This window comes from Schistocerca nitens, chromosome 6, assembly GCF_023898315.1.
Source record: "Schistocerca nitens isolate TAMUIC-IGC-003100 chromosome 6, iqSchNite1.1, whole genome shotgun sequence".
NCBI classification, from domain to species: Eukaryota; Metazoa; Arthropoda; class Insecta; order Orthoptera; family Acrididae; genus Schistocerca; species Schistocerca nitens.
In genome coordinates, this window is record NC_064619.1 from 298246196 (window position 1) to 298270861 (window position 24666).

Genomic DNA, 24666 nt, shown 5'->3' on the forward strand with positions numbered 1-24666 from the left:
GTTCCTCAGTGCTGCTATCATTAGTTGAAGATCTCCGTCCTCTCTGTCTGTGTCTCCATAATCTCCCTCTACTGAACTCTACTTCTAATTGTCTAGAGATTTTGTCTGCTGTGTTATTTAATTCTGCCCATTTATCTGGGTCCCTAATGGAGCTGTAAATATTAAACTGTCTCAAATCTGATTGTCGTATATGTGAGTGTAACACACAAGAAATAATCGTGTGTTCTGGGGTCCCAATGTCCCCACATACGCATGTATCACTTTCCCTGAAATTCATACGGTGAAGGTGTGCTGGGTAAGGCCCATGACCGGTCAAAAAGTATATCATTCCTCGACTCGGATCTATGTATTTCATTTGTAGTCTCTCCCTGATGTTCGGGAAAAAGTCGTGGACCCTACGGCCCTTATCACTCGTATCACAGTCTCTCAGCCAAGTATCTAGGCGCCATTTTTTTAAAAATGTAATTTGTCTTGAATGTCTTCTCCTGTTATAACTCTCACGCGATCTCTACTGTCCTTCTTCAACCAGTATGCTGCGGTACGGTATTTAATATTTACCGGTATGTCGATTGGAAAAACACTCAACACCACAGACAGGGCATCCAGTGATGTAGTTTTGAAGGCGCCTGACCAACTAAGCAGTACTCCTCTCTGCCTTCGGCGAACAATAGTCTTGTTTATCGCAACGCTCAGTTTATGAACCCATGTGCTGGCTGCAAAACATATGATGGATTCAAAAATCACACATTGGTAGACTCTCATGTATCTTAATAGTATTCGAAGCCCGCCCGGTTGGCCGCGCGGTCAAACGCACGGCTTTCCGGGGGGGATGGAGCTCCGGTCCCCGGCACGAATCCACCCGGCGGATTTGTGTCGAGGTCCGGTGAGCCGGCCAGTCTGTGGATGGTTTTTAGGCGGTTTTCCATCTGCCTCGGCAAAGGCGAGCTGGTTTCCCTTATTCCGCCTCAGCTACACGATGTCGGCGATTTCTGCGCAAACAAGTTCTCCACGTACGCGTAAATAGCCATTACTCTACCACGCAAACACAAGGGGTTACACTCGTCTAGTGTGATACGTGCCCTGGGGGGTCCACCCGGGGTCGAACCGCACAATAACCCTGGGTTCGGTGTGGGGCGGCGGAGGGGTGAAGTGGACTCCGGTAGTCGTCGTGGGGGTGTGGACCACTGTGGCTGCGGAGGGGACTGAGCCTCTTCGTCGTTTCTAGGTCGCTGGTTAACATAACACAACATAACATAACATAACATATGTTGTTGTTGTTGTGGTCTTCAGTACTGAGACTCTCCATGCTACTCTATCCTGTGCAAGCTTCTTCATCTCCCGGTACCTACTGCAACCTACATCCTTTTGAATCTGCTTAGTGTATTCATCTCTTGGTCACCCTCTACGATTTTTACCCTCCACGCTGCCCTCCAATACTAAATTGGTGATCCCTCGATGCCTCAGAACATGTCCTACCAACCGATCCCTTCCTCTAGTCAAGTTGTGCCATAAACTCCTCTTCTCCCCAATCCTATTCAATACCTCCTCATTAGTTATGTAATCTAGCCATCTAATCTTCAGCATTCTTCTGTAGCACCACATTTCAAAAGCTTCTATTCTCTTCTTGTCCAAACTATTTATCGTCCATGTTTCACTTCCATACATGGCTACACTCCACACAAATAGTTTCAAAAATGTCTTCCTGACACATAAATCTTTACTCGATGTTAACAAATTTCTCTTCTTCAGAAACGCTTTCCTTGCCATTGCCAGTCTACATTTTATATCCTCTCTACTTCGACCATCATCAGTTATTTTACTCCCCAAATAGCAAAACTCCTTTACTACTTTAAGTGTCTCATTTCCTAATCTAATTCCCTCAGCATCACCCGACTTAATTCGACTACATACCATTATCCTCGTTTTGCTTTTGTTGATGTTCATCTTATATCCTACTTTCAAGACACTATCCATTCCGTTCAACTGATCTTCCAAGTCCTTTGCTGTCTCTGGTATGGTATTCGAAATTGTTATATTGATTCTAGCCAGTTTCTGTAATAATTCTTCTGCCTTATCGGAAGTCATCCGTATGTGTTCTCTAAAAGAAAGCCTTTCATCGATCATAACACCCAAATACCGTGTAATATTTTTCCTAGATACATTATTTGTTCCTAATTTAATAAAGGGATCTCTCCTAAGACTTCCCTTTAGCATTATGTATAATGTTTTATGCAGAGCATCATTGGACTATACGGAACTATCCAATAACGTTGCTCTTCACAGGAAACGGAGAAGGGAACATATGGACATCCTGCGTCCTTCCCGCCCCGACTGCGGCATCGTCAGAGGAGAGCTGATCGGCATGTAAACAGATGCCAGCCGCAGCCTCGGTCGCTGGCGTTCCACGGCACAAGTTGGCACACCTCCACGAGACGGACTCGCCCCCAGGGCTGGGGAAGTTTAAATGCCGGCGGACGTCCGGCGGCAGCCTGGCGAGCTTGCCGCGCAGTGGAGCCTGGAAGCCAGGGGCCGGGACAGACGGAAGACACACACACGCCCCTCTCCAGCGCGTGGCTGGCGCGTTCTATAGTGAGTGCCGAGCTCGGTGGAGGGGGTGTGCGCTGGTGTGGAGGGCAGCAGGTAAGAAACGGCGGGCACGCGCCCGCTGCCAGCTGCTCCGGCCAGCACAGTGCCGCGCCGGCCGCCACGCGCGACGAACGCGGGCCTCGACCAGCGAGCAGCAGCTGCCGCCGAGGGCGCACGCAGCGCAGCTGCCGGCGGTGCGCCCACCAGCGCCATGGCGCGCGAACAGCTGTACAAGGTAAGCCGCAGTGAAGAAGCCGCGGCGGCGGCGAGCTACAGTAGTGGAGTCTGCAGTGTGCAACACCAACGTGCTCACTCTTCGAGCCGGCCGCTGTGACCGAGCGGTTCTAAGCGCTTCAGTCCGGAACCGCGCTGCTGCTACGGTCGCAGGTTCGAATCCTCGGGCAGGGCTGTCTGTGGTGTCCTTAGGTTAGTTAGGTTTAAGTAGTTCTAAGTCTAGGGGACTGATGACCTCGGATGTTAAGTCCCATAGCGCTTAGAGCCATTTGAACCATTTGAGAAACTCTTCGAAACGATGACATCCGGGTCTTACCGAGCGTGGAAAGAAACATGAACTAATCGTACGTCATATATGTTTTCAAGCAGAACATCGATCATCAGAGAGGACATCATTTCTATAAATATGTTTACGAACAGGCTCCTGCCTTGAGCAAACACAAATTTCTCCTTTTTCACCCCCATATGTTTCGGAAAACTTTCACAATCATCAGAGGGTTCGTTTCATTTTCTTAACAATACATACTGATGCTCACGTAGCCGTCTGCCATACATATTAGCATCGGCATATGCTATTAAGAAAATGATGAACCCTTTGATGCCGAAACTTCAACGAAACATGTTTGGGTGAAAAAGATGAAAATTATGTTTTCTCAAGGGTCAAAACTTTCACAAAACATATTTATTTGAAAGCAAACATGGACAAAAAGTCAGCTTCAACCTCAATATAATATTTCGAGTTGGTGTTCTCTGCCAATGTGAATTAATGCAAGGTAGTGCGCATGAACAAAAGGAAGAACCCGGCACATTCATTACAACAATTGTGATAAACTTCTCGACTGAGTCACAACTTTTGCGATATTGCTACGGAGAGGTACGACGTGAAATGAAGACGTGAACTCGGTGGTGGGGGAAGGCAAATTAAGATGTCTTGGGGAGATTCCGAGAATCTGCGCAACATCTGTTTAAGAAACCGCACAGACGACGCTAGTGAGACTTACTTTTGATTATAGCTCTACGGCGTTTGGGAGTGCTTAGCAAAGCAGTATTAGCCAAATGTCTGAGATGCATAACAGGTTGATATAGCGAGTACAGAGGTATATTCAGGGAAGTTAAATGAGATTCTCTGGAAGATATGCACCGTAGTTTTCGGGAAACCCTGTAACCCAAATTTAAAGTTGTTTTATTTGATACAGATAGTGAAATAACGCTATTGCCTCTATCGCGTATCAGGCCTATGGGGCTTGAACATAAAATACAATTTGCTTAGATATTTCTGCAAACTAATAGCATGAAAATTCTGCCCTTACTACCACTTCGACCTTCAATGTCTGTCACACGTTCTCATCGATAATATTACACAAGTAACAATATCAACTACGACGTCTAATTATCGATTTAAAAGTTCGATATCACATGTAAAGGACGTTGTTTACTTCCAGGTCTGTTAAGGAAATAGCAAAAGTAGTAATTTCTATTTGGCTGAACATCTAATCTATACGAGGACAATCTTGTACCCTCTGCTCGGTTTACTTGGGTTGTTGTGGTTTATTTAACGTGCACGAACGTGCGACTCTTAATTTCACACTTTTTCGACGTAGTGGCGTAGGTTAACATAAACGTCTACAGGAATATGTTGAAGAATTCATATAGTGATGGTATAACGAAACAGAAGCATAATTTTCACAATATATTCAATATTTATTTGCATAAATGGTGCAGAAAATACTGTATATGGGTTAATCAAACGAAGCTAGCGGAAAACATAGAATTTACTAAAAGACATACAGAGTCGTACAGTTGATGAACGCAACTGTTGGGCATGACAACTAGTTTACATTGTAGACTAGTTATCTCTTGAGTATTGTTTACTAACAAACAACTATGTTTTATATCTACGATGTTTATACATAGTTACTTGCGACGATGTTACCAAAAACGAATATGAGTGACAAACTGATTGTTTTGGAAGTCAAACAGTGAAAACTTCTTCACAGTTCATGCAATACGATAGGAGACGTTTTACAATACCGCTAAACAGTGCCCCAACCTGTTCATGATGCACATGTTACGTAATCTCAGGCGCGCAGAGATATTGGACGGTATATGTGAAATTTATAGCGCGTTTCCTCAACAACTATGTCTGAAGCGATGGCCGCAATTTTCCGCATACTCTGCGTAAGGCAACCATTTCTCTCGACGATGAAAACAAAAATTAACCGCGGATAATAACAGGCAGTTATTTCTGCTTTGAGGAATCCAATTTGTGGATGATTATTCTCGGAACTCATTCACCACAGAAATACGATTTCCATTGTTTGTGTAGCTGCATCCACAGCTGAGAACGCCATCAACTCTGCCGCGCGCCTCTTTGGTCGCTGAAGCCCAGCCAAGAGCACACACACACACACACACACACACACACACACACACACACACACACACACGTTGGCACTGGCTCCCTGCAGAGTCAACGACCAGGGGGCCCGTATCACTGCACTGACTCACAGAGGACCACGTGTGTCGCGGATCATTCACTGTCGTAGAAAACGAGAACCTCGTGATCCTGTTTCGCAATTGCCCCCGGCGTAGACAGAAACTTATTTCAGAGGCTAAAGACAAGCAGATGTGTGGTTGTTTCGATGGTGAGCGGTTTCGATGCATTATTTTCGATGTTCAGCAATCTCATCCTGTTGCATGACGTTCGAGATGCATTTCTGACTTGAATACGTTACGCTGTTGTTGCGGCCAGAATGCAACTGGAACAATGTGTTTTGAACAGAAAACTAATAATTATAAATCTGTCACAGATGTCCATTTCTAACAGTGTGATACACTAAACAGATGAAAGCATTATTTTGTTCTGATATGCTCCGATAGCTTTTCCAAATTTTTGTAATTTATACTGAAAAATTTTGCCTCGTTATTTCATGTAATTCAGCTTATTTACACGGGAACATTATTTACAACTGCCAGGCAGACACATTTTCCGCTCTTTTTCTTTGTTGTATCATTTAGAAACCGTGTTGTGATACGCGCATTAAACACGTGACATTTTTCACATGCTGAACCAATGGCCGGATCATCCTTTATTCCACATATCAGCCTCAAATAACTCTCCACGACAACAAATGAAATGCACTGAGGAGTACAAAGTACGATAGTCACAGTTTAAAGCCGTCGACATTTAGGCCATTAGAGATGGATACTAGGTGAGCCTGAGCAAGTATTAGATAGAAAATCAAGCGTCGTTTACTTGAAAAAATCTTCTCGCATGGGCCGCAAGTGATTTAGGAAACCTATGGAAACATCAGTCAGGTTGAATTGGCCCAGAATTAAACTCCACTGCTCCCGAAGATCCGTCCAGCGATTATATCAATGTGCTACATCTATCAGTCATCAAAAAACGGTTCAAATGGCTCTGAGCTAACATCTCAGGTCATCAGTCCCCTAGAACTTAGAACTACTTAAACCTAACTAACCTAAGGACATCACACACATCCATTCCCGAGGCAGGATTCGAACCTGCGACCGTAGCGGTCGCGTGGTTCTAGACTGAAGCGCCTAGAACCGCTCGGCCACAACGGCACGACTGCAGTCATCAAGTAGTAGTGTTCATTTCTGCTGGTGCAGTAATATGTAGAACACAAAAACAAGTATTAAATATGTCGTCCGATGCATGTGTTCTTTTCGACGTCTGTTTACATTTCCCTGTGAATGACACGCTGATTCAGCAGGTCCTTTTCCTTGGCAGACTCCGAATTGCATTGAGTGTTTCTACATTTAAGTAACAAAGAGGCGTTCCTACATGATTTCAGCGTTTCATATTCGGTCGGTGCCAATCGAAAGATACGCTATACTTTTGAAAGTGTAACGACTAACAACAGATATTTGTGCTTCAAACCACGATGAGATAAGAAAACTCATTATCAGAAGCTTGATAATTGCCCAGGCTGTCTGTCAGTGTCCCATTCTGATACTAACTGGAAAACTAAACATACTAGAGAGGATCCTGCTGCGTACTGGGTCAGTAGTTCGAGACGGAACTCAACTATTGAAGTAAAACAGATGGTTTCACTGTAGTGGTGTTCGCTCTTTGTGTACGCTTCAGTTGTGAAACAGCCTGCGCCGGTCAGAACTTGCGGGGCACCCTGCGGAGTCGCCCCCGGCCCGCCGCCGGGTTACGATGTGGGCGGGTCAGTTGCCAAATTTAAGTTTCGCGCCGACCTTGGTGGGAACCGTTCAACTCGGGCCGCCGGCGTCGCTAAGCGGGCTTCTGAGGGTTGGCGGACCTGCGGTCGGGCGACGGGAAGCAAAAATACCTCGGAAGGTGCGGCGGGCTACTTGCGGGACGCTCGGCGCAGCAGCGAACAGCTGAGCGCGGCGCGCCAGGTGCCGGGCGCCGACCTCGGACAAGATCAGCTGGGCGGGCCTCCTGCCGACACTGCCAAATGCCAGCGCACTACTCCTGGCGCTCTACCTGCTCCCGTCTGCATCAGCAAGAAGGGAAATCAAAGTGACAGCCTACGTCTAAATCAAATGATCTACCCTTTTTCTGTCCCTTGCTCTTTAAAAAGGACAGCGCAACGTCAGGAGCTACGCTTCTCATGTATTGAACATCATATTCCGTTCCATCGAGGAAACGGATTCTTGAAGGTGATCACATACTCTGAATATGTAGTGTAATGGTAAGTGCCTTCTGCCATGTGCATCAATGTGCCGCGTAGTGCAAGTGTAGAGGTACTCTATGCGTTACCAGTTGCTTAACTAAATTTTTCCTTTTTGTGCTACAGCATTTATATTGAATAAAATGTTCTCGGGTTTCCAACCGCGTCAATTGCTTAAAACTACACGAGCTTTCGGCCAAGCACTCCTTGGCCATTGTCAAGTGGAATGACTGCCAGTGGCCTGTTGATTCGCCCTTATATACGCTGGCTGCCAGCTGTGACGTCACTGGTGCCCGTGACACTGCCATATATGGGCATGTTTTGAGTCGACGTTCGATGTGCCCTCTTCAACAGCACGATCGCTGGATCCCACGCAGCGCTGAGCTGCAAGCCACCGTCTCTATTCAGGGTGTTTGTGGTTATTTTTATTTCAATAGCTTCCTTTATTAAACTGTCCCAGAAGCCGTTAGTGCGAGCCACGACAGAGGTATCGTGAAATTTTATGTGGTGAACGTTTTCTAACGCATGCTCAGCTAACGCAGATTTCTCTGGATAGCGTAGGCGATAATACCTCTCATGTTCTTTCCTGCGTTGTTCCACAGTGCGCACTGTTTGTCCGATGTACTTCTGGCCACACTCACAAGGTATTTCGTAGACTCCGAGTGTTCTGAGACCTACTGCGTCTTTAACTGGTCTCAGTAATTGCCGGATTTTTGTTGGAGGCCTGAAGATTGATTTGATCTTGTTTCTTTTCAACAGGCGGCTTATCTTGTCCGATACAGAGCCACAGAATCGCAGCAAAGCAAGTTTCTTTTCCTGCTCTTCAAAATGACTCTGAGCACTATGGGACCTAACTTCTGGGGTTGTCAGTCCCCTAGAACTTAGAACTACTTAAACCTAACTAAACTAAGGACATCACACACATCCATGCCCGAGGCAGGATTTGAACCTGCGACCGTAGCGGTCGCGCGGTTCCAGACTGTAGCGCCTAGAACCGCTCGGCCACCGAGGCCGGCTCCTGCTCTTCGTCGGTGGTCTCATTCTGATATTTCCCAGAAATCACTTCTTTCACTTGATGGGCGCTGTAGCCGATATTCCCGAAAACCTTGCGTAGGGGGCTCAGTTCATGGAGCGGGTTATCGTCGTCTGATATTACTCTTGCACGATGCACCAATGTTAGTAATACTGTGCGCTTCTGTGCTGGATGATGATGGCTGGTGGCGTGCAGGTACAGGTCTGTGTGGGTGGGTTTTCTGTAGACGCTCTGGCCAAGGCACCCATTTCGTTTACTGTGGACAAGGACGTCGAGGAAGTGCAATGCATTATCTTTTTCCACCTCCATGGTGAACTGGATATTACTGCATTCATACAGCTTTTATATTACTTTTACCTCGTTCGTTCTTTCTAGTACACAAACATTTCAGGCTTTAGTTGTAAACTTAATTTTTAGTGTTGTTAAGAGTTTCATATGCCTTGTACATCACACGCAATGCAGGGGTTTCACTGCTCCCGACAGACGACCAGATTCGACGAACAAGAACAACATGACACTGCAGTTCTCTGAACAACACTGTCTATAGAATTCTAGACCACAAATTTTATTATACTTTCATGGAATCTGCGATACATCTATTACAAAGCTAACTGTCTCAACATTTTTTTCCGCAATTTCATTAATTTACGTTTTTCTATGTATTTTTCGTTTTATTATGTGACCTTGGAATCTTTTCTGCAAATTAAGTTTTTAATAATTTGAAGATCTTAGACCACACGGCGAGTCTAAGTACAATAATTACAAGTGGTTTTGCATAAACGTATAATGGTTTCACATTTTAAATCCCGTTTGTCTTACTTTCCGTACTGTAATGAACGTGTCCAGGATAAAGAAGTACATTTCAGTATAGAAGTAGATGTTCCCGCGACGCGAGCGCCACTTTACGCCATTTTCACATTTACATAATCATTCAGATAACGTTAATAGTTCAGTTCATGGCACGCAGCAATTATTCGGACGAGTTTTTATATAACAAGATACATTCACTTTTCATCTATTTTATTTGATTTATATTCTTGGCTGATACATTTATCGTAAGTAACTCATAAGCAATTTTAATTTTTTTAACAACGATTTGTAGATCTGAAGATGACCCACAGTGTATGAAATAATATAACATCAAAGAGTGCAGCTAACATAAGCGTTAAGATAGTGAACACAGGTCCGCAGACTGTGGCTATGCCATACATATGAGGGGAAGAATGTTTCTTGACACCGTTTCAGCCCATGTTTGAGAAATCTGTGTTTGAGTTGATTATTTTATTGAGGTTTACTACTTCTACCTGTCGACTCACGAACTGTTTTGAATTTTTCGTTGATAGCACTAACAGTCAGCCCGTTAATTTCAGCCTTCACTTGGCCGGAATGACACTTAAGATCATCCACGTGGGCAGACCCTCAAGCAAGTAAGTGAAAAGTACCCGTTGTTAAACAAAGCTTTCTAGAATTCCTTGCAATTTACGAGACTCCTTAGTTTTCATGCTACTTGAATCTCCGAAGCCAACGGCCTTGCCGCTGTGGTAACACCGGTCCCCGTCAGATCAGCGAAGTTAAGCGCTTTCGGACTTGGCTAGCAGTTGGATGGGTGACCGTGCGGGTCTGTCGAGCGCTGTTGGCGACCGAGGTGCATTAAACCCCTGTGACGCCAACTGAGGAGCTACTTGACGGAGAAGTAGAGGCTCTGCTCACGCAAAACTGACAACGTCTGGGAGAGCTGTGCGCGGTGCCGTTGGATCTTCCGAGGTCTGTACGGACGGAATTCGGAGTTATACTACGAAAATTAGCTGTGAAATCTGGAAACTGATTACGTAAAAATATAAACTCTTCTATCAATCTTTTTTTTCTGGGATTGGGGGCTGTGATGATAACCCTCACGCTCGGTTCGCGCCTGCAACCAATCAGTATAGAAATGATACTGCAGTTCCTGTGTGATTCCGAATTGCGATGCAATGTTCTTTCTAACATGCATACATGAAGAAACAAGCCCTGCGACGGCAACAGCCGTCATGAAATATATTAAATGTTTCCGTAGTTGCGAATGTGGACTACCATCAGCTGTATGATGCGATGATGACAATTTTTTTATTTACTCGCGTTCAGAACTTTACATACATATATAGACGATAGACAGCAATTTACAAACAATATGAGTAAACGTTTAAATTCCATATGACATCAATTTACAAACAGTATAAGAACATGATTAAATTCCATATGATATCCAAAATTCTGCCGTTTGAACTGCTGTGTCATTGGCGGTAACCAGATCGTCCATCGGGCATGGGACTGGGAGGTTTCTACAGTTGAGCATGTGTTGATGATCTTGCTGTTCGCCATATTCGCAAAGTTCATCTTTAAGGGCAATGTCTACTTGTTTGGCATGGTTGGAGTTCTGTCACACGGGTGCTGCATATTCAGCAGCGGAGAAGCATAAGGACAATGCAGATGTTCAGGTTGTAGACACACGATTGGCGACAAATGAAAGTTTGAGTCTGGCTGTGTGTCGTGCTCCGATAGTCAAATGCTGTGGCGACCGCTCGCGATAAGCGGAAAATCCGGGTTCCAGTCCCGGTTCGGCTCAAATTTTCACTGTCTTTATCGCATTATACAGCAGTCCATATTCGACACTGCGAATACATTTCATATATATCAATAAAGAGTTCACTACCGATAAGGGACGTCGCTTTTATTATTTAAATCAAAATTGCCGACCGCGTCCGGCCATCCAGGTGTAGGTTTCCCGTGACTTCCCTAAATCACCCCACGCAAATACCGGGATCAATCTTTTGAAAGGTCATGGCCGATTTCTTTCCCCATCCTTCCGTAATCGAAGCTTGTGTTCCGTGTCTAATTGGTTAATGTGGCCAAGTATCAAACATAGGTCTTAATTTGAGGAAAAAATGTCTGAGAATGTACGTTTGGAGCACAGCACTGTATGGTAGTGAGATATGGACTATGGGAAAACCGGAAAAGAAGAGAATCGAAGCATTTGAGATGTGGTACTGCAGAAGAATGTTTAAAATTAGTTGGACTCATTAGGTACGGAATAAGGAGGAAAGGAATTTATGGAAAACACTGACGAGAAGAATGGACATCTGTTAAGACATCAGGGATAAACTTCCATGGTACTAGAGGGAGATGAAGAGGGTAAGAAATGTAGAAGAAGACAGAGATTGGGATACATCCAAAAAATAGTTGAAGACTTATGTTGTAAGTGCTACTCTGAGACGAAAAGGTTGGCACAGGAGAGGAATTCGTGGAGGGCAGCATCAAACCAGTCAGAAGACTGATGACTCAAAGTTGTAGGCAGAACGTTCCTTTCCTTTTCCAGTAGCCGATTCTTTTTCGTTTTTGTTCCAAATCTGATAACTGCCTCAGCTAGCACCTTAAAAATGGAAAATGTCATGTGGCATTGTTGACTGGAATATCCCACGAGGCAGGTTTAGCCTCCTGCAGGAGAAGACGGTGCTCTTCGTCCGCATGTAATCACTCCTTTCCGTGCGGATATGTGAAAGTTGTGTCGTTTGTGTAGTTGTGGAGTAGAGGTGACTATAAAGATGAGTGCGTAGTGTAGTTTCATGTTTGTGTTATATGATTGTGACTACAGAAGGGAGTTAGTGACGGTGCCGACAACAGCCTAAGCCTTTGGGTTAACACCAAAGGGACATCCGACGGATTGATCAGCATCAACAGTGTCACATACCATCACTTTATGAGAGACTGCGGAGTGATTTGGAATGTAATCCTGGACACTGGCGCACATATCAGGAACTTCACCGCACCACCTCTTCTCCGCTTCCGGCCACATACTGACAGTGAAAATTTCGTGGGCATACCCGTCGGTCCTAGTCAAAATGCGATGGGTATGCCTATGATCTTTTAACGTTGTTGCACTTGATGATGCGACTTTAAGCCGCGAAACCGGTTAGTGTTTTAATGAACAACAGTTTTACCAGCTGTTAGTGGAGTCCTTCCTAACATCATACCTCTCAACAACTGCGGTTACCTTGAATATAAAATAGTTCGCGACTGAAATTTTCGTCCACCACCAGGATTCGACCGCCTAACATCCAAGTCGAGCGACACCGCACAGATGTGCGTTATCGACCTCGAATTACGGAAAAATGGAAAGCAGGAAGGTTAGTGTTTAACTTCTCTCGACAGCTAGGTCATTAGAGACGGAGGAGAAGTTCGGATTCGGAAAGGATGGGGAACGAAATTGGTCGTGCATTTGCCTTAAGCGGTTTCCCTAAATCACAGAAAACCTAAAACTGGATTGCCGGACGGGGATTTGAACCTTCGTCCTCCCGAATGCGAGCCCAGTGTACTAATCGGTTACGGAGGCGGGTAGCGCCTTAAGATGGGAAGGAGACTGGCAGAGGATGTAGAACGGCCCAATAGACGCTAGCGATTTCTACAGTACTTGACCGAACTCTTCTACCGACGGAAATAAAGCAACGAGTCTGCAGACTGGAGCTAATATTAGCGGATCGGCGATAGCTCCTGGAAATAGGATTTGCGTGGCTGCTACATATTGGAGATGGGCGGCCTGCTTTCCCCGTGACCGGCTGTTTTATTTTTTTATTCCGGGGGCCGGCGGGCGCCTTCCTGTTTAAGCTGCGGCGCGGCTGTTTGGAAACAGGCGGGAGGCGCGTTCTTCCTGCTGTCAAGCGCCGGTTGACGTCGCAGCCGCCTCCGGCCGCCCTCCGCGCCACGACAAGTGTTTGCACAGCGAGCGCCGAGTGTTACGCAACGACACACCTAGCGCGTCCCGCCGTATCTCGGTAGTGAGTGGCAGTTATGAAGAGGTCCCACGCATCTTTACTCCACAGTGCCCTCGGTTATCTCTTAGACTTTTCTTCCTTCGAGCCTCTGGGCGAAAACATTACAACGCACTACATTGCTACATTTCGAACATGTCCGAAAGAACAGTACCATGCATAGAGATATATTCCGCCTGAAGGCTAGTATGATCATTCAGTGCAGAGCACTCTTTGCCCGACTTCGTGCGTGATACGACGAACAGATAGATGAAAAAGGGCTAGAGGACGTTACTTTGGTAGTGTGCGGCTAACAGGAATTTGACTTGGGCGGGGGGGGGGGGGGGGGTCGTGGTAGTGTAGTCCGTGCAGTTGTTGCCACTGTGCCACAGATGCGTACATGGTTAAAGCATCAGCCTAGTAAGCAGGAGACCCGTTTCCGAATCCCGATCTTGATACAAATTTTCATTTCTCGCCAATGAATTCTTTCATTGCCCGAATGTGGCAGAGAACGAAATTTCTCCTTTCCGAATATACGAGGGTCACTCCAAAAGAAATGCACACAATTTTTTTAAAAGTCCATCTTTTATTCTACATGTTTGAAGGTTTTACAGTGTGTAGATACATCCTTTAGGACAATATTTTCATCTCTCCATATAATTTCCATCCCTCTCAACTGCCTTACGCCATCTTGGAACCAGCGCCTGTATACCCTCACGGTAAAATTCTGGACCAACCTGATGGAGCCACTGTTTGGCAGCGTGCACAAGGGAGTCATTATCTTCAAACCTTGTTCCACGAAGAGAGTCTTTCAGTTTCCCAAAGAGATGATAGTCACATGCAGCCAGATCAGGACTGTAAGGCGGGTGTTTCAGTGTTGTCCATCCGAGTTTTGTGATCGTTCGCATGGTTTTTTGACTGACAGGTGGCCGTGCGTTCTCGTGCAACAGCAAAACATCCTGCTTTTGCCAATGTGGTCAAGCACGACTCAGTCGAGCTAGAAGTTTCTTCAGTGTCGTCACATATGCATCAGAATTCATGGTGGATCTACTTGGCATGATGTCTACAAGCAAGAGTCCTTCGGAATCGAAATACACCGTAGCCGTACTTTTCCAGCAGAAGGTGTGGTTCTGAATTTTTTTTTTTTCTTGGGTGAATTTGCATTATGCCACTCCATTGATTGCCTCTTCGTTCTGGTGAAAAATGATGGAGCCATGTTTCATCACCTGTCACAATTCTTCCAAGAAATTCATCTCCACCATTCTCGTACTGTTCCAAACGTTCGCTGCATACCGTTTTTCTTGTTTCTTTGTGAGCCACTGTCAACATCCTAGGAACCAACCTGGCACAAAGCTTTTTTAATGCCAACACTTTCAGTATTCTGCAGACACTTCCTTTCCCTATCCCAACGTAGCGCGACAATTCGTTCACTGTGATGCGTCTGTCAGCAGTCACCAATTCGTTAATTCTCTGCACATTATCTGGAGTGTGTGCAGTACGAGGCCTGCCGCTGCGAGCACCATCCTCAATACTGCCGTGCCTGCTTTCATCACTTAACCTGCTTGCCCACCGACTAACTGTACTGAGATCGACAGCAGCATCTCCATACACCTTTTTCAACCTCTTGTGGATGTTTCCCACCGTCTCGGCTTCACAGCACAGGAATTCTATGACAGCACGTTGCTTCTGACGAACGTCAAGTGTAGCAGCCATCTTGAAGACATGCTGTGACGGCCCCACTCACGGGAACAGGTTGAACTAAGTTTGAAAACAAGCGGAAAGGATGTATCTACACACTGTAAAACTTTCACACATTCAGAATGAGAACTGTATTTTTACAAAAACAGTGTGCATTTCTTTTGGAGTGACCCTCGTATTCTATACCCAAGTACGGGATCAAACACAGAAATGGTGTCTCCTCCTTCGGACATGTCCGACAGAACACACGCTACTCATAGACCCCTATAGATACTCATGGCAAGATTGTAGTTAATGCGATATACCAATTTCAGGGTCAGAACTTCGTGTCCATATTGTCAGGCATCGTTCGAAAGCACTATTGACTGTTTCCTCAGATACTCATTATAATACACTCCTGGAAATGGAAAAAAGAACACATTGACACCGGTGTGTCAGACCCACCATACTTGCTCCGGACACTGCGAGAGGGCTGTACAAGCAATGATCACACGCACGGCACAGCGGACACACCAGGAACCGCGGAGTTGGCCGTCGAATGGCGCTAGCTGCGCAGCATTTGTGCACCGCCGCCGTCAGTGTCAGCCAGTTTGCCGTGGCATACGGAGCTCCATCGCAGTCTTTAACACTGGTAGCATGCCGCGACAGCGTGGACGTGAACCGTATGTGCAGTTGACGGACTTTGAGCGAGGGCGTATAGTGGGCATGCGGGAGGCCGGGTGGACGTACCGCCGAATTGCTCAACACGTGGGGCGTGAGGTCTCCACAGTACATCGATGTTGTCGCCAGTGGTCGGCGGAAGGTGCACGTGCCCGTCGACCTGGGACCGGACCGCAGCGACGCACGGATGCACGCCAAGACCGTAGGATCCTACGCTGTGCCGCAGGGGACCGCACCGCCACTTACCAGCAAATTAGGGACACTGTTGCTCCTGGGGTATCGGCGAGGACCATTCGCAACCCTCTCCATAAAGCTGGGCTACGGTCCCGCACACCGTTAGGCCGTCTTCCGCTCACGCCCCAACATCGTGCAGCCCGCCTCCAGTGGTGTCGCGACAGGCGTGAATGGAGGGACGAATGGAGACGTGTCGTCTTCAGCGATGAGAGTCGCTTCTGCCTTGGTGCCAATGATGGTCGTATGCGTGTTTGGCGCCGTGCAGGTGAGCGCCACAATCAGGACTGCATACGACCGAGGCACACAGGGCCAACACCCGGCATCATGGTGTGGGGAGCGATCTCCTACACTGGCCGTACACCACTGGTGATCGTCGAGGGGACACTGAATAGTGCACGGTACATCCAAACCCTCATCGAACCCATCGTTCTACCATTCCTAGACCGGCAAGGGAACTTGCTGTTCCAACAGAACAATGCACGTCCGCATGTATCCCGTGCCACCCAACGTGCTCTAGAAGGTGTAAGTCAACTACCCTGGCCAGCAAGATCTCCGGATCTGTCCCCCATTGAGCATGTTTGGGACTGGATGAAGCGTCGTCTCACGCGGTCTGCACGTCCAGCACGAACGCTGGTCCAACTGAGGCGCCAGGTGGAAATGGCATGGCAAGCCGTTCCACAGGACTACATCCAGCATCTCTACGATCGTCTCCATGGGAGAATAGCAGCCTGCATTGCTGCGAAAGGTGGATATACACTGTACTAGTGCCGACATTGTGCATGCTCTGTTGCCTGTGTCTATGTGCCTGTGGTTCTGTCAGTGTGATCATGTGATGTATCTGACCCCAGGAATGTGTCAATAAAGTTTTCCCTTCCTGGGACAATGAATTCACGGTGTTCTTATTTCAATTTCCAGGAGTGTAGCTCAGCATCTCCAGTTAAAACAACCACAACCGGCCTGTATCATTCGTCAATATACAAGTGGAATAAAAAGAAAAGACGTCGGTGTCACCAAGGCTAAGTTTCCTAATTCCGTCCCGGCTCCAAATTTCGTCCCCACAGGAATTTTCAGTTTTCACAGATGGTAACAAATATTTAACTGCGTGATCTCATTACATTGTCTTGTTGAGAGTGTCTCTTGTGAGCAGCACGTTTAGCTACCGTGTACGAGGAAATTCATTTTTTACGCTGTTGCAAGTTATGCGACAGTGGAATTAACAACTTGCTAGTGTGAGCACTGATCTATGTTCAAATACTGGTGTGTTTCAGTCGTATCTTGTAATTTGTGCCGGATAATCAATTTAGTCATGGGTTTGGCGTACATTATTGCAGCAACCGTTATTGTAAGTCTGCGGAGGTTCATAATTTCATCCCCCTTGCACTTCCTATTTTCGTTTCGGGGACGAAATTTGGAACTGTTACTAAAATTTTATTTTATTTGATATTCATAAAGAATATTTTACCGTTTTCAGAGGGGTAAAACCAAGTGGAGAGATACTGACTAGTTGCAAGAAATGCTTGGTTTGGTATCACGAAACAACTTCACCTGCACAGATATACTAATTCGTATGTGACACACGTTTAGAAGGCTGAAGGAAAACCTGAAAACATGTTTCGTTCATGGCCTTCAAGTGGTTTATAACTGGGAAAATCTTTGGCAACCTTAGAATGGAGGAACATATTTAAATTAATTGCACTTATGAGAATTTTTACTGGTAGAGTGATTATGAACCCTTTTCTTGTATTTCTGTTTCGCAGTGTTAATGTTTATGTCAACTACTGATTACATTTTAACACTTTAATTGTAACTTGGCTACAAGTGGAGAATAAATTCAGGAATATGCAAATCTTAACCTTTACCAAAACCTTTCATGGCTTATGTAAGTTCTAACCTACTAAGGTGACGAAATTTGATCTCCCTACATTATATTTTTTACTCTCATTACCAAGTCGTCCTGGAGCACAAATCATATTTAGTTCTAAAGATAGTGCTGCAAAGTGCAGTTTGTCCAAAAGAACGGGGATGACACAGCATAACTACACACCGCAAATCATTTTATATCTGGGGGGGGGGTACTTTTTGTAAATCTATCACTAACTCCCTTACCTTCATTCTTCATTCCTGTTCCAGTAGACAATGGGCTCCGGGAACAACGATTGTTGGTAAGCTTCCAAATTTCTCTTAAAGCCCATGGTCATTTCGCGAGATATACGTAGGAGGAAGCTACATATTAGTTCATTCTTCCAGGAACGCAAGCTCGGAATTTTAACAGGAAAGCCCACCGTGATGCACAACGCCTCTTCTGTAGTCTCTGCCACTAGAGTTGCTGAGCACCTCCGCGAGGCTTTCGGACTTACTAAATGAACCTGTAACGAAACGCGCTGGTCTTCTTTGTATTTCCTTACTTCCTCTATAAAGCCTGTCTGATACAGATCTCAGACTGATGTACAGTATTCAACTATTGGTCGTCCGAATGTTTTCTCAGCTACCTCCTTTATGGTTAGACTGTCCTTCCTAAGAACTCTTCCTACCAACCTCAGTCTGGCGTCTTCCTTACCTGCATTTAGTTTTACGTGGTCGTTCCATTTTCAGTCCTTCCATACGGATACTCCTAGTTGTTTCATAGATTGTTCTGCAACAGTGTTATCGCATAATGATGGGTCTTTCTGTCAATTTATGCGTAATACGTATGTTTCTATTAACAGTAAACTGCCCATCCCTGTACCAAGTGTCTACCTTCTGCAGGTCTTTCTGCATTTCGCTACAATTTCCCAACATTGCAGCTTCTCTGTAAACAGGACCAGTAGCTGTTGCTACATCACCATTTTGGACAGACTCCGCTTTGCAGCGTTATCTTCAGATCTAAAGTAAAGGTAATCAGAACAAAACATTTTGTAGCCGGATTTCCACAAAGAGCTTTTTTTTTTTTTCCTTCCCGTAATACTAGCAGTGGCCACTGTATTCCTAAGACGTCGTATATTCAATAATGAAACGCACAGTTTTTGCGTTCGTGACCTTTTAATTTAAAAAATTTTCGCCCAGTGGAATCCCACTCATCTTTCAGGACTGTCAAAAAGCTGAATACGGCACTTGCACTGACTTCTGTGTTTCGACGCACCAATGACGGCACATACAACATATGCGGGGTATTTATCACATTACGTTACTAGATTCTTCAGTACACGACTTGCGCAGTGGCTCAACATGAAAACATATAATTTAAGTTACATCGCGCAAAATGATGTCTACCATTCTGTAAACTTTTTATTAGTCATCTCGTACGTGGCGTAGACTACACGCCTATCTAATTAATTCATAAGCAAGTGGCTCTCTGTAGATAGTATCTTCAAAATTGTGGAAAATGGCTTCTGCATAGGGCTACAAGATAATTCTTAAATAAACTCGTATCTGCAAATTGCCACTCGCTACTTGCTTCTTAAAAATAGTTAACAATAGAAGTAGTGCTCACCGTAACGTTGTTACACACCTAAAAATTTACATTGCAGTAAGTCACAGCTTTCTAAACAATTTACAGAATATATTAAAGCACTGGATGCATTGGGGACTTTTTTTTTTTGTTTGTTTGAAAACACCATATGAAAAGTTACGGTAAATTCCTGTACATACAAAGGGAATGAGGGTGTGATGAAAATTGAAAGATGAGTTCCACTTCACATTTGACACATCAAAACGTCCTTGAAAATTACAAATATCTAAATGATCCGTGTCCAACTGTTGAATAGTGTTAAGCACTGAAACATCAATTTCAAAAATAAATAAATAATAATAACAATATCTGTCGGTAAAACTATGGAAAAACCGACGTTTCAACAGGATCCTGCTGGGAATGTAACTGTGGTCTGGTACTGCGACGAGTCGCTCGTTAACCTGTAGAGTTGCCGGTTATGTACCAGGATAGTAAGCAAAATAACAGACATAAAGATCTGTTGATTATAAACGCCCCTTCGAATGTTTTCTGACAGAAGCAGGCAAACTGTCAGCATCGAATACCACCCCATATTGCTTCTTTCTAGATTGTTTCACAAAAATATGAATAAAATTAAACTTCACAGGTATTCATTATGTTGATCTACCTTACCCTGTTACGCAATTTCGACACAAGGGATGATGGCACCAAGTCGATGAAGGCAGTGGAGAATTCCAGTGGCATAGTCAACGCTGTTAAACGACTCGTTTTCCCCAAATTTACCCTGTGACAAAATGCATATAATGGTTTGCAGCGCGCGCTATACTCAGATCTGACGCACGAAGCTTTCGCGGAATTCTACGTAACATAGCTTCTGCTCATGATTAATGTGTAAACTCTAGATTTTCACCTCAATAAGACCGCAAGCATGTTAACTTTTGAAACCGAGAGATATTTTGAGTGTTTGTTTAGATCTGCGAACCACGCTGTTACATTTCTGGAGCAAGTTAAACGTGCGTCAGACAGGTTAGTAAGCGACGACTGATAGAACCAAGGTGCAAGGTAAGTGGTCTACGGCCGTATCTCGGAAACAGGGTCGTTACGTGAACCAGTTTAGAAACATTTCTTATTCGCTCACTAACAGCTCTCAGGAAATCTGACTGGAAAAGATTACCAAGCTATGCTGCGACCAACAACGACATCCAAAACTCTTTATGTACTGAAATTTATTTATTAAGAGTTTAGCTAGTCTTCTTGTTTTCATTTCATTATCATATAACGTTCCGGTATTTTACAGAAATGAGAGCAACTACATCAAAGATCCACTGGAATTCATAAAAATTATTATGAAACCACAGACAGTGCCACATAAAATGTTTTTGACTTCACATTCTGATACGACGAAATGAATGACGTGGCAGCCTTGTACTCATTGTACCAGAATCAAACAATTTACAATACAGTAAAGGAATCTCAAAATTTATAAAGTCTCGCCGACATCATGGTCACTGAAGATCTGCCACACAGCACGTTCTCATAACTTTGTCAAATATCTCATCTGGTGTAGGTACGGTGTAAAATAAGTGCGCAAATGACACGAATCCGATAGTAATTATTACATGCAGTGTTATGTTCTTTTATATAAATGAGGAAGACTCCCGCTTTTCTTTTACACACATGGAACTTGTAAACATTGTTGACACGGGACAGTGTCGTCTTAAAAGGAACCATATGTACAGACACACTACACAGTGAACTATCACTTGAGAATAGCATAATAGGCCGAAATCACCATCGTGGTGACTCAATAAATTTAATAACAGTCCAGGCGGAAAATATACTTTCTAAAATAGTTGCCATCTGTCCATTTCGTCCCGTTAAAAATTACGAGTTCAGTGCTGTCATCCATCAAGTCATGAATCGAGTCACAAACCTTGTCTGATACTCAGTAAATTCGTATTTTATCACAAAGCGTCAGTGAACGGCATTCAATGGCTTCCGGAAGTCAAGGAAACCAGCATCAACCTGGGCGGCGTTGTCTACGGTGCTCTGGATTTCATGGATGAGCTGTGTGTCGCATTCGCTCGATGAATGCTTTAGAGGGCCGACCGACACCTAGAAGACGCACATACACTGTGGTGTCACCGCCAGACACCACACTTGCTAGGTGGTAGCCTTTAAATCGGCCGCGGTCCATTAGTATACGTCGGACCCGCGTGTCGCCACTATCAGTGATTGCAGACCGAGCGCCACCACACAGCAGGTCTAGAGACACTTCCTACCACTCGCCCCAGTTGTACAGCCGACGTTCATAGCAGTGTTTCACTGACAAATTACGCTCTCATTTGCCGAGAAGATAGTTAGCATAGCCTTCAGCTACGTCATTTGCTACGACCTAGCAAGGCGCCGTATTCAATTGATATTTATCTTGTGAACCATGTACAGTAAAGAGAGATGTTCACCAATTGTGGATTAAAGTTAAGTATTCTACCAGTTACCTGCTGTTTTGTTAGTCTTATTTCTCTGACCTGTTCCAGACCTCACGCCAGTCTGCGTGTAATTAAACGCGTGCATTTCGGCCTCCTCTAGCAACACGGTGTTGGCTCTTCTGCCAACACAGCATACACCATGTGATCAAAAGTATCCGGACACCTATTGGTGAACATTAATATTGGCTGTGTCCACCCTTCGGCCTTCATTACGGTTTGAACTCTACGGAGGACCCTTTCAACGAGGTGTCTTAATGTCTGTGGAGGAATGGCAGTCCATTATTCCTAAAGAGCTGAAACCACAGATGGTATTGACATTGGACGCTGGTATCTGAGAATTGAAGTCTGCGTTCTGCCTCATCCCAAACGTGTGCGATTGGGTTCTGATCGTCGGGATTCTAGGGATGCCATTCCACTTCAGGAATGTAGTTGTCCGCAAACCATTGCCTTACGGATGCTGCGTTATAGGAGGATGCACTGTTGTGCTGATACAAAGAATCATCGTATCTGAAATGAGCCTCTACTGTAAACACTACACAATGCTGTAAGATGTGTTCTCATTTCTCCCATTCAGCATTTTAGTAACCACGAAGGACAGCCCGACACCATAACACTACCCCCTCTATACTTCACTGTTGCCATCACAAGTGAAAGTAAATAGCGTTCATAAGGCCTTCACGAAACCCACACCCTTCCATCGGATTGCCACAGGTTACGCAGTGATTCACCGTCCAAGTCACTCGTTTCCAGTGCTCCACTATTGTGGTATAGCTCTTTACTCTCCTCAAGCGTCGCTTAGCTTCCTCTACAGAGGTATGTGGCTGATGAAGAACTACTCGACCACTGTACCCCATTCTTTTTAACTCCGCACTTATAGCCAATGGGCTAGTTGGACTGCTGGTAGCACTCGGGAACTCAAGAGTGACTCCTTCCGCTAGCTTCATGCGATTTTTTACTACCATAGTCCCAAGTGCTCGACGATCCCTTGTCCGTCAGCATAGGTCTAGGCCTACCTGGTTTTGGTTTAGCTATGGTTGTTCGTTCTTGTTACCACTTCACTTCACAATTCCATAACCAACAGTAGGTTGACAGAAACGTCCCTCATGAAGATGGCATCCAATAACTAGGCCACGTTCGAAATCACTGACCTCCTGAGACCAACCCAATCTCCTGTTACTGTTCCTCTGTTGACAATACTTTCAACCTCCTTCTATACTGGTGGGTCCGCCTCTCGAAACAGCAAAAGAGCCCGAATACTTTTCAACAGCTTGTACACATGACGAAAAGAGCAAAAGGTGAGACGTGTGGGGAGTCGCCACGCCGGTTACCGAAGCGGCAGACAGGACAAGAAAGCGGCAGTGAGGACGGCCCATTGTAGGCTGCCGGGCGGCTACCGCTTGCGGACAAGAGCACCCTGTGTAGGGCGCTAGGCCCTTCGCCAGCCCCGTCACGACTCGGCTGCTGCAGTAATTACACTGCCGCCGCCACCGCGTCGTAAGGTCCCCCCAACAAACGGCTATTAATTCACTTTAATTACGCCAGCAAATCCTGATATACGGCGACGCGCGCGCCTGTGTGTAAAACACCGCCGGAAGCGACCTGTGCCATCGCTGACCCGTTCTGCATTTGAGAGGGTTATCTGATCCTGGGATAAAACTGTGATTTAAATGACAGGTTCCTAGGAACTATATTAATGCTACGTTCACGACGGGCGCTATTCAGCGGTTTCAGTTCCGGGAAAGCTATCTGAGCTGTTACATGCCATTGCCATTACGTCAGCAGAACATTCTTCACAAAGAAAATACAGGCAATCGAAACTAACAAGAAATGAATACACATGTTTAGGCGGAAGCGGGTCAAATAATAACGTAAAACGAGAAAAATTATTTTCTCTGCTTTGTTCGTCTATGTAAATGTCGATTATTTTGATGTGTAGCCAATACAGTTCACTGTAGATCGACCCTGTAATTTAAACATGTAAAAGATGAGAATGAGCTGGTAGGGGTGGCCGAATGGTTCTAGGCGCTACAGTCTGGAACCGCGCGACCGCTATGGTCGCAGGTTCGAATCCTGCCTCGGGCATGGTTGTGTGTGATGTCCTTAGGTTAGTTAGGTTTAAGTAGGTTTAAGTTCTAGGGGACTGATGACCTCAGAAGTTAAGTCCCATAGTGCTCAGCGCAATTTGAACCATTTTTTTTTATGAGAATGACGATACGTGCTCCTGAAACGTACCAGAACGCTAACACAGATATAACATTCTGTGGTTGTAATCTCGAGGGAGACGCAGAAACGGAATATTGTTCGCCGTGTTTGGGGAACGATTTAGGCTGATTCGTTATTTGCTGTTTTATAAGCCGATTTTGCAAAAGGAAGGAATTTCGCTGGGCTGCTTCCCTTTAAAATACTTGTGATCCTCTCTCAACTCATTACCTCTCGTGTCTCTTTCGCTATATATTTGTTTTATCCCCAATACGCCGCTCACGCCAATATCGTCGTTGCAATATATTTGCGAATCTTCGACTTCAGAAGGAATTTAAGAGATTGTTCTACAAACGAAAAGAATCTTACAGTATCCTTAAAACTCGGTATAAGAGAGGACCGCACAAGTTCCCGTGGATTCAGAAATTTACACTATGAAAATTCCAATTGAAAAATAAAATTATTTGATTTACTGTGGTTCATTAAAACCAGGTTACAGGTAATATGGTATCCAGTGAGATCCTATACATCATAAAATTAATAAATAAAATTAGATTCGGCGCTGAATTTAATATAGAGAACGAGGAGCAATAGTAGTGACTGGGGGTATTAGGGCGGGGTGGGAGTGGGGGGAGGCTGGGGGTGGTTTGGGGGTTGG

General features: G+C 45.1%; 2 protein-coding genes across 2 annotated transcripts in view; one reads left to right on the top strand and one right to left on the bottom strand.

Moving 5' to 3' along the window:
• The window catches only part of LOC126262236 (mediator of RNA polymerase II transcription subunit 20), a 600255-nt gene that overhangs the window by 178359 nt on the left and 397230 nt on the right, over positions 1-24666 (bottom strand). The window lies entirely within an intron of this gene.
• The window catches only part of LOC126262235 (facilitated trehalose transporter Tret1-2 homolog), a 395495-nt gene continuing 373538 nt past the window's right edge, over positions 2710-24666 (top strand). The window contains exon 1 of the mRNA XM_049958706.1: positions 2710-2821. Within this exon, the coding sequence (XP_049814663.1) occupies positions 2798-2821 (24 nt within the window). The 5' untranslated portion in view covers positions 2710-2797. The remainder of the gene's footprint in view (positions 2822-24666) is intronic.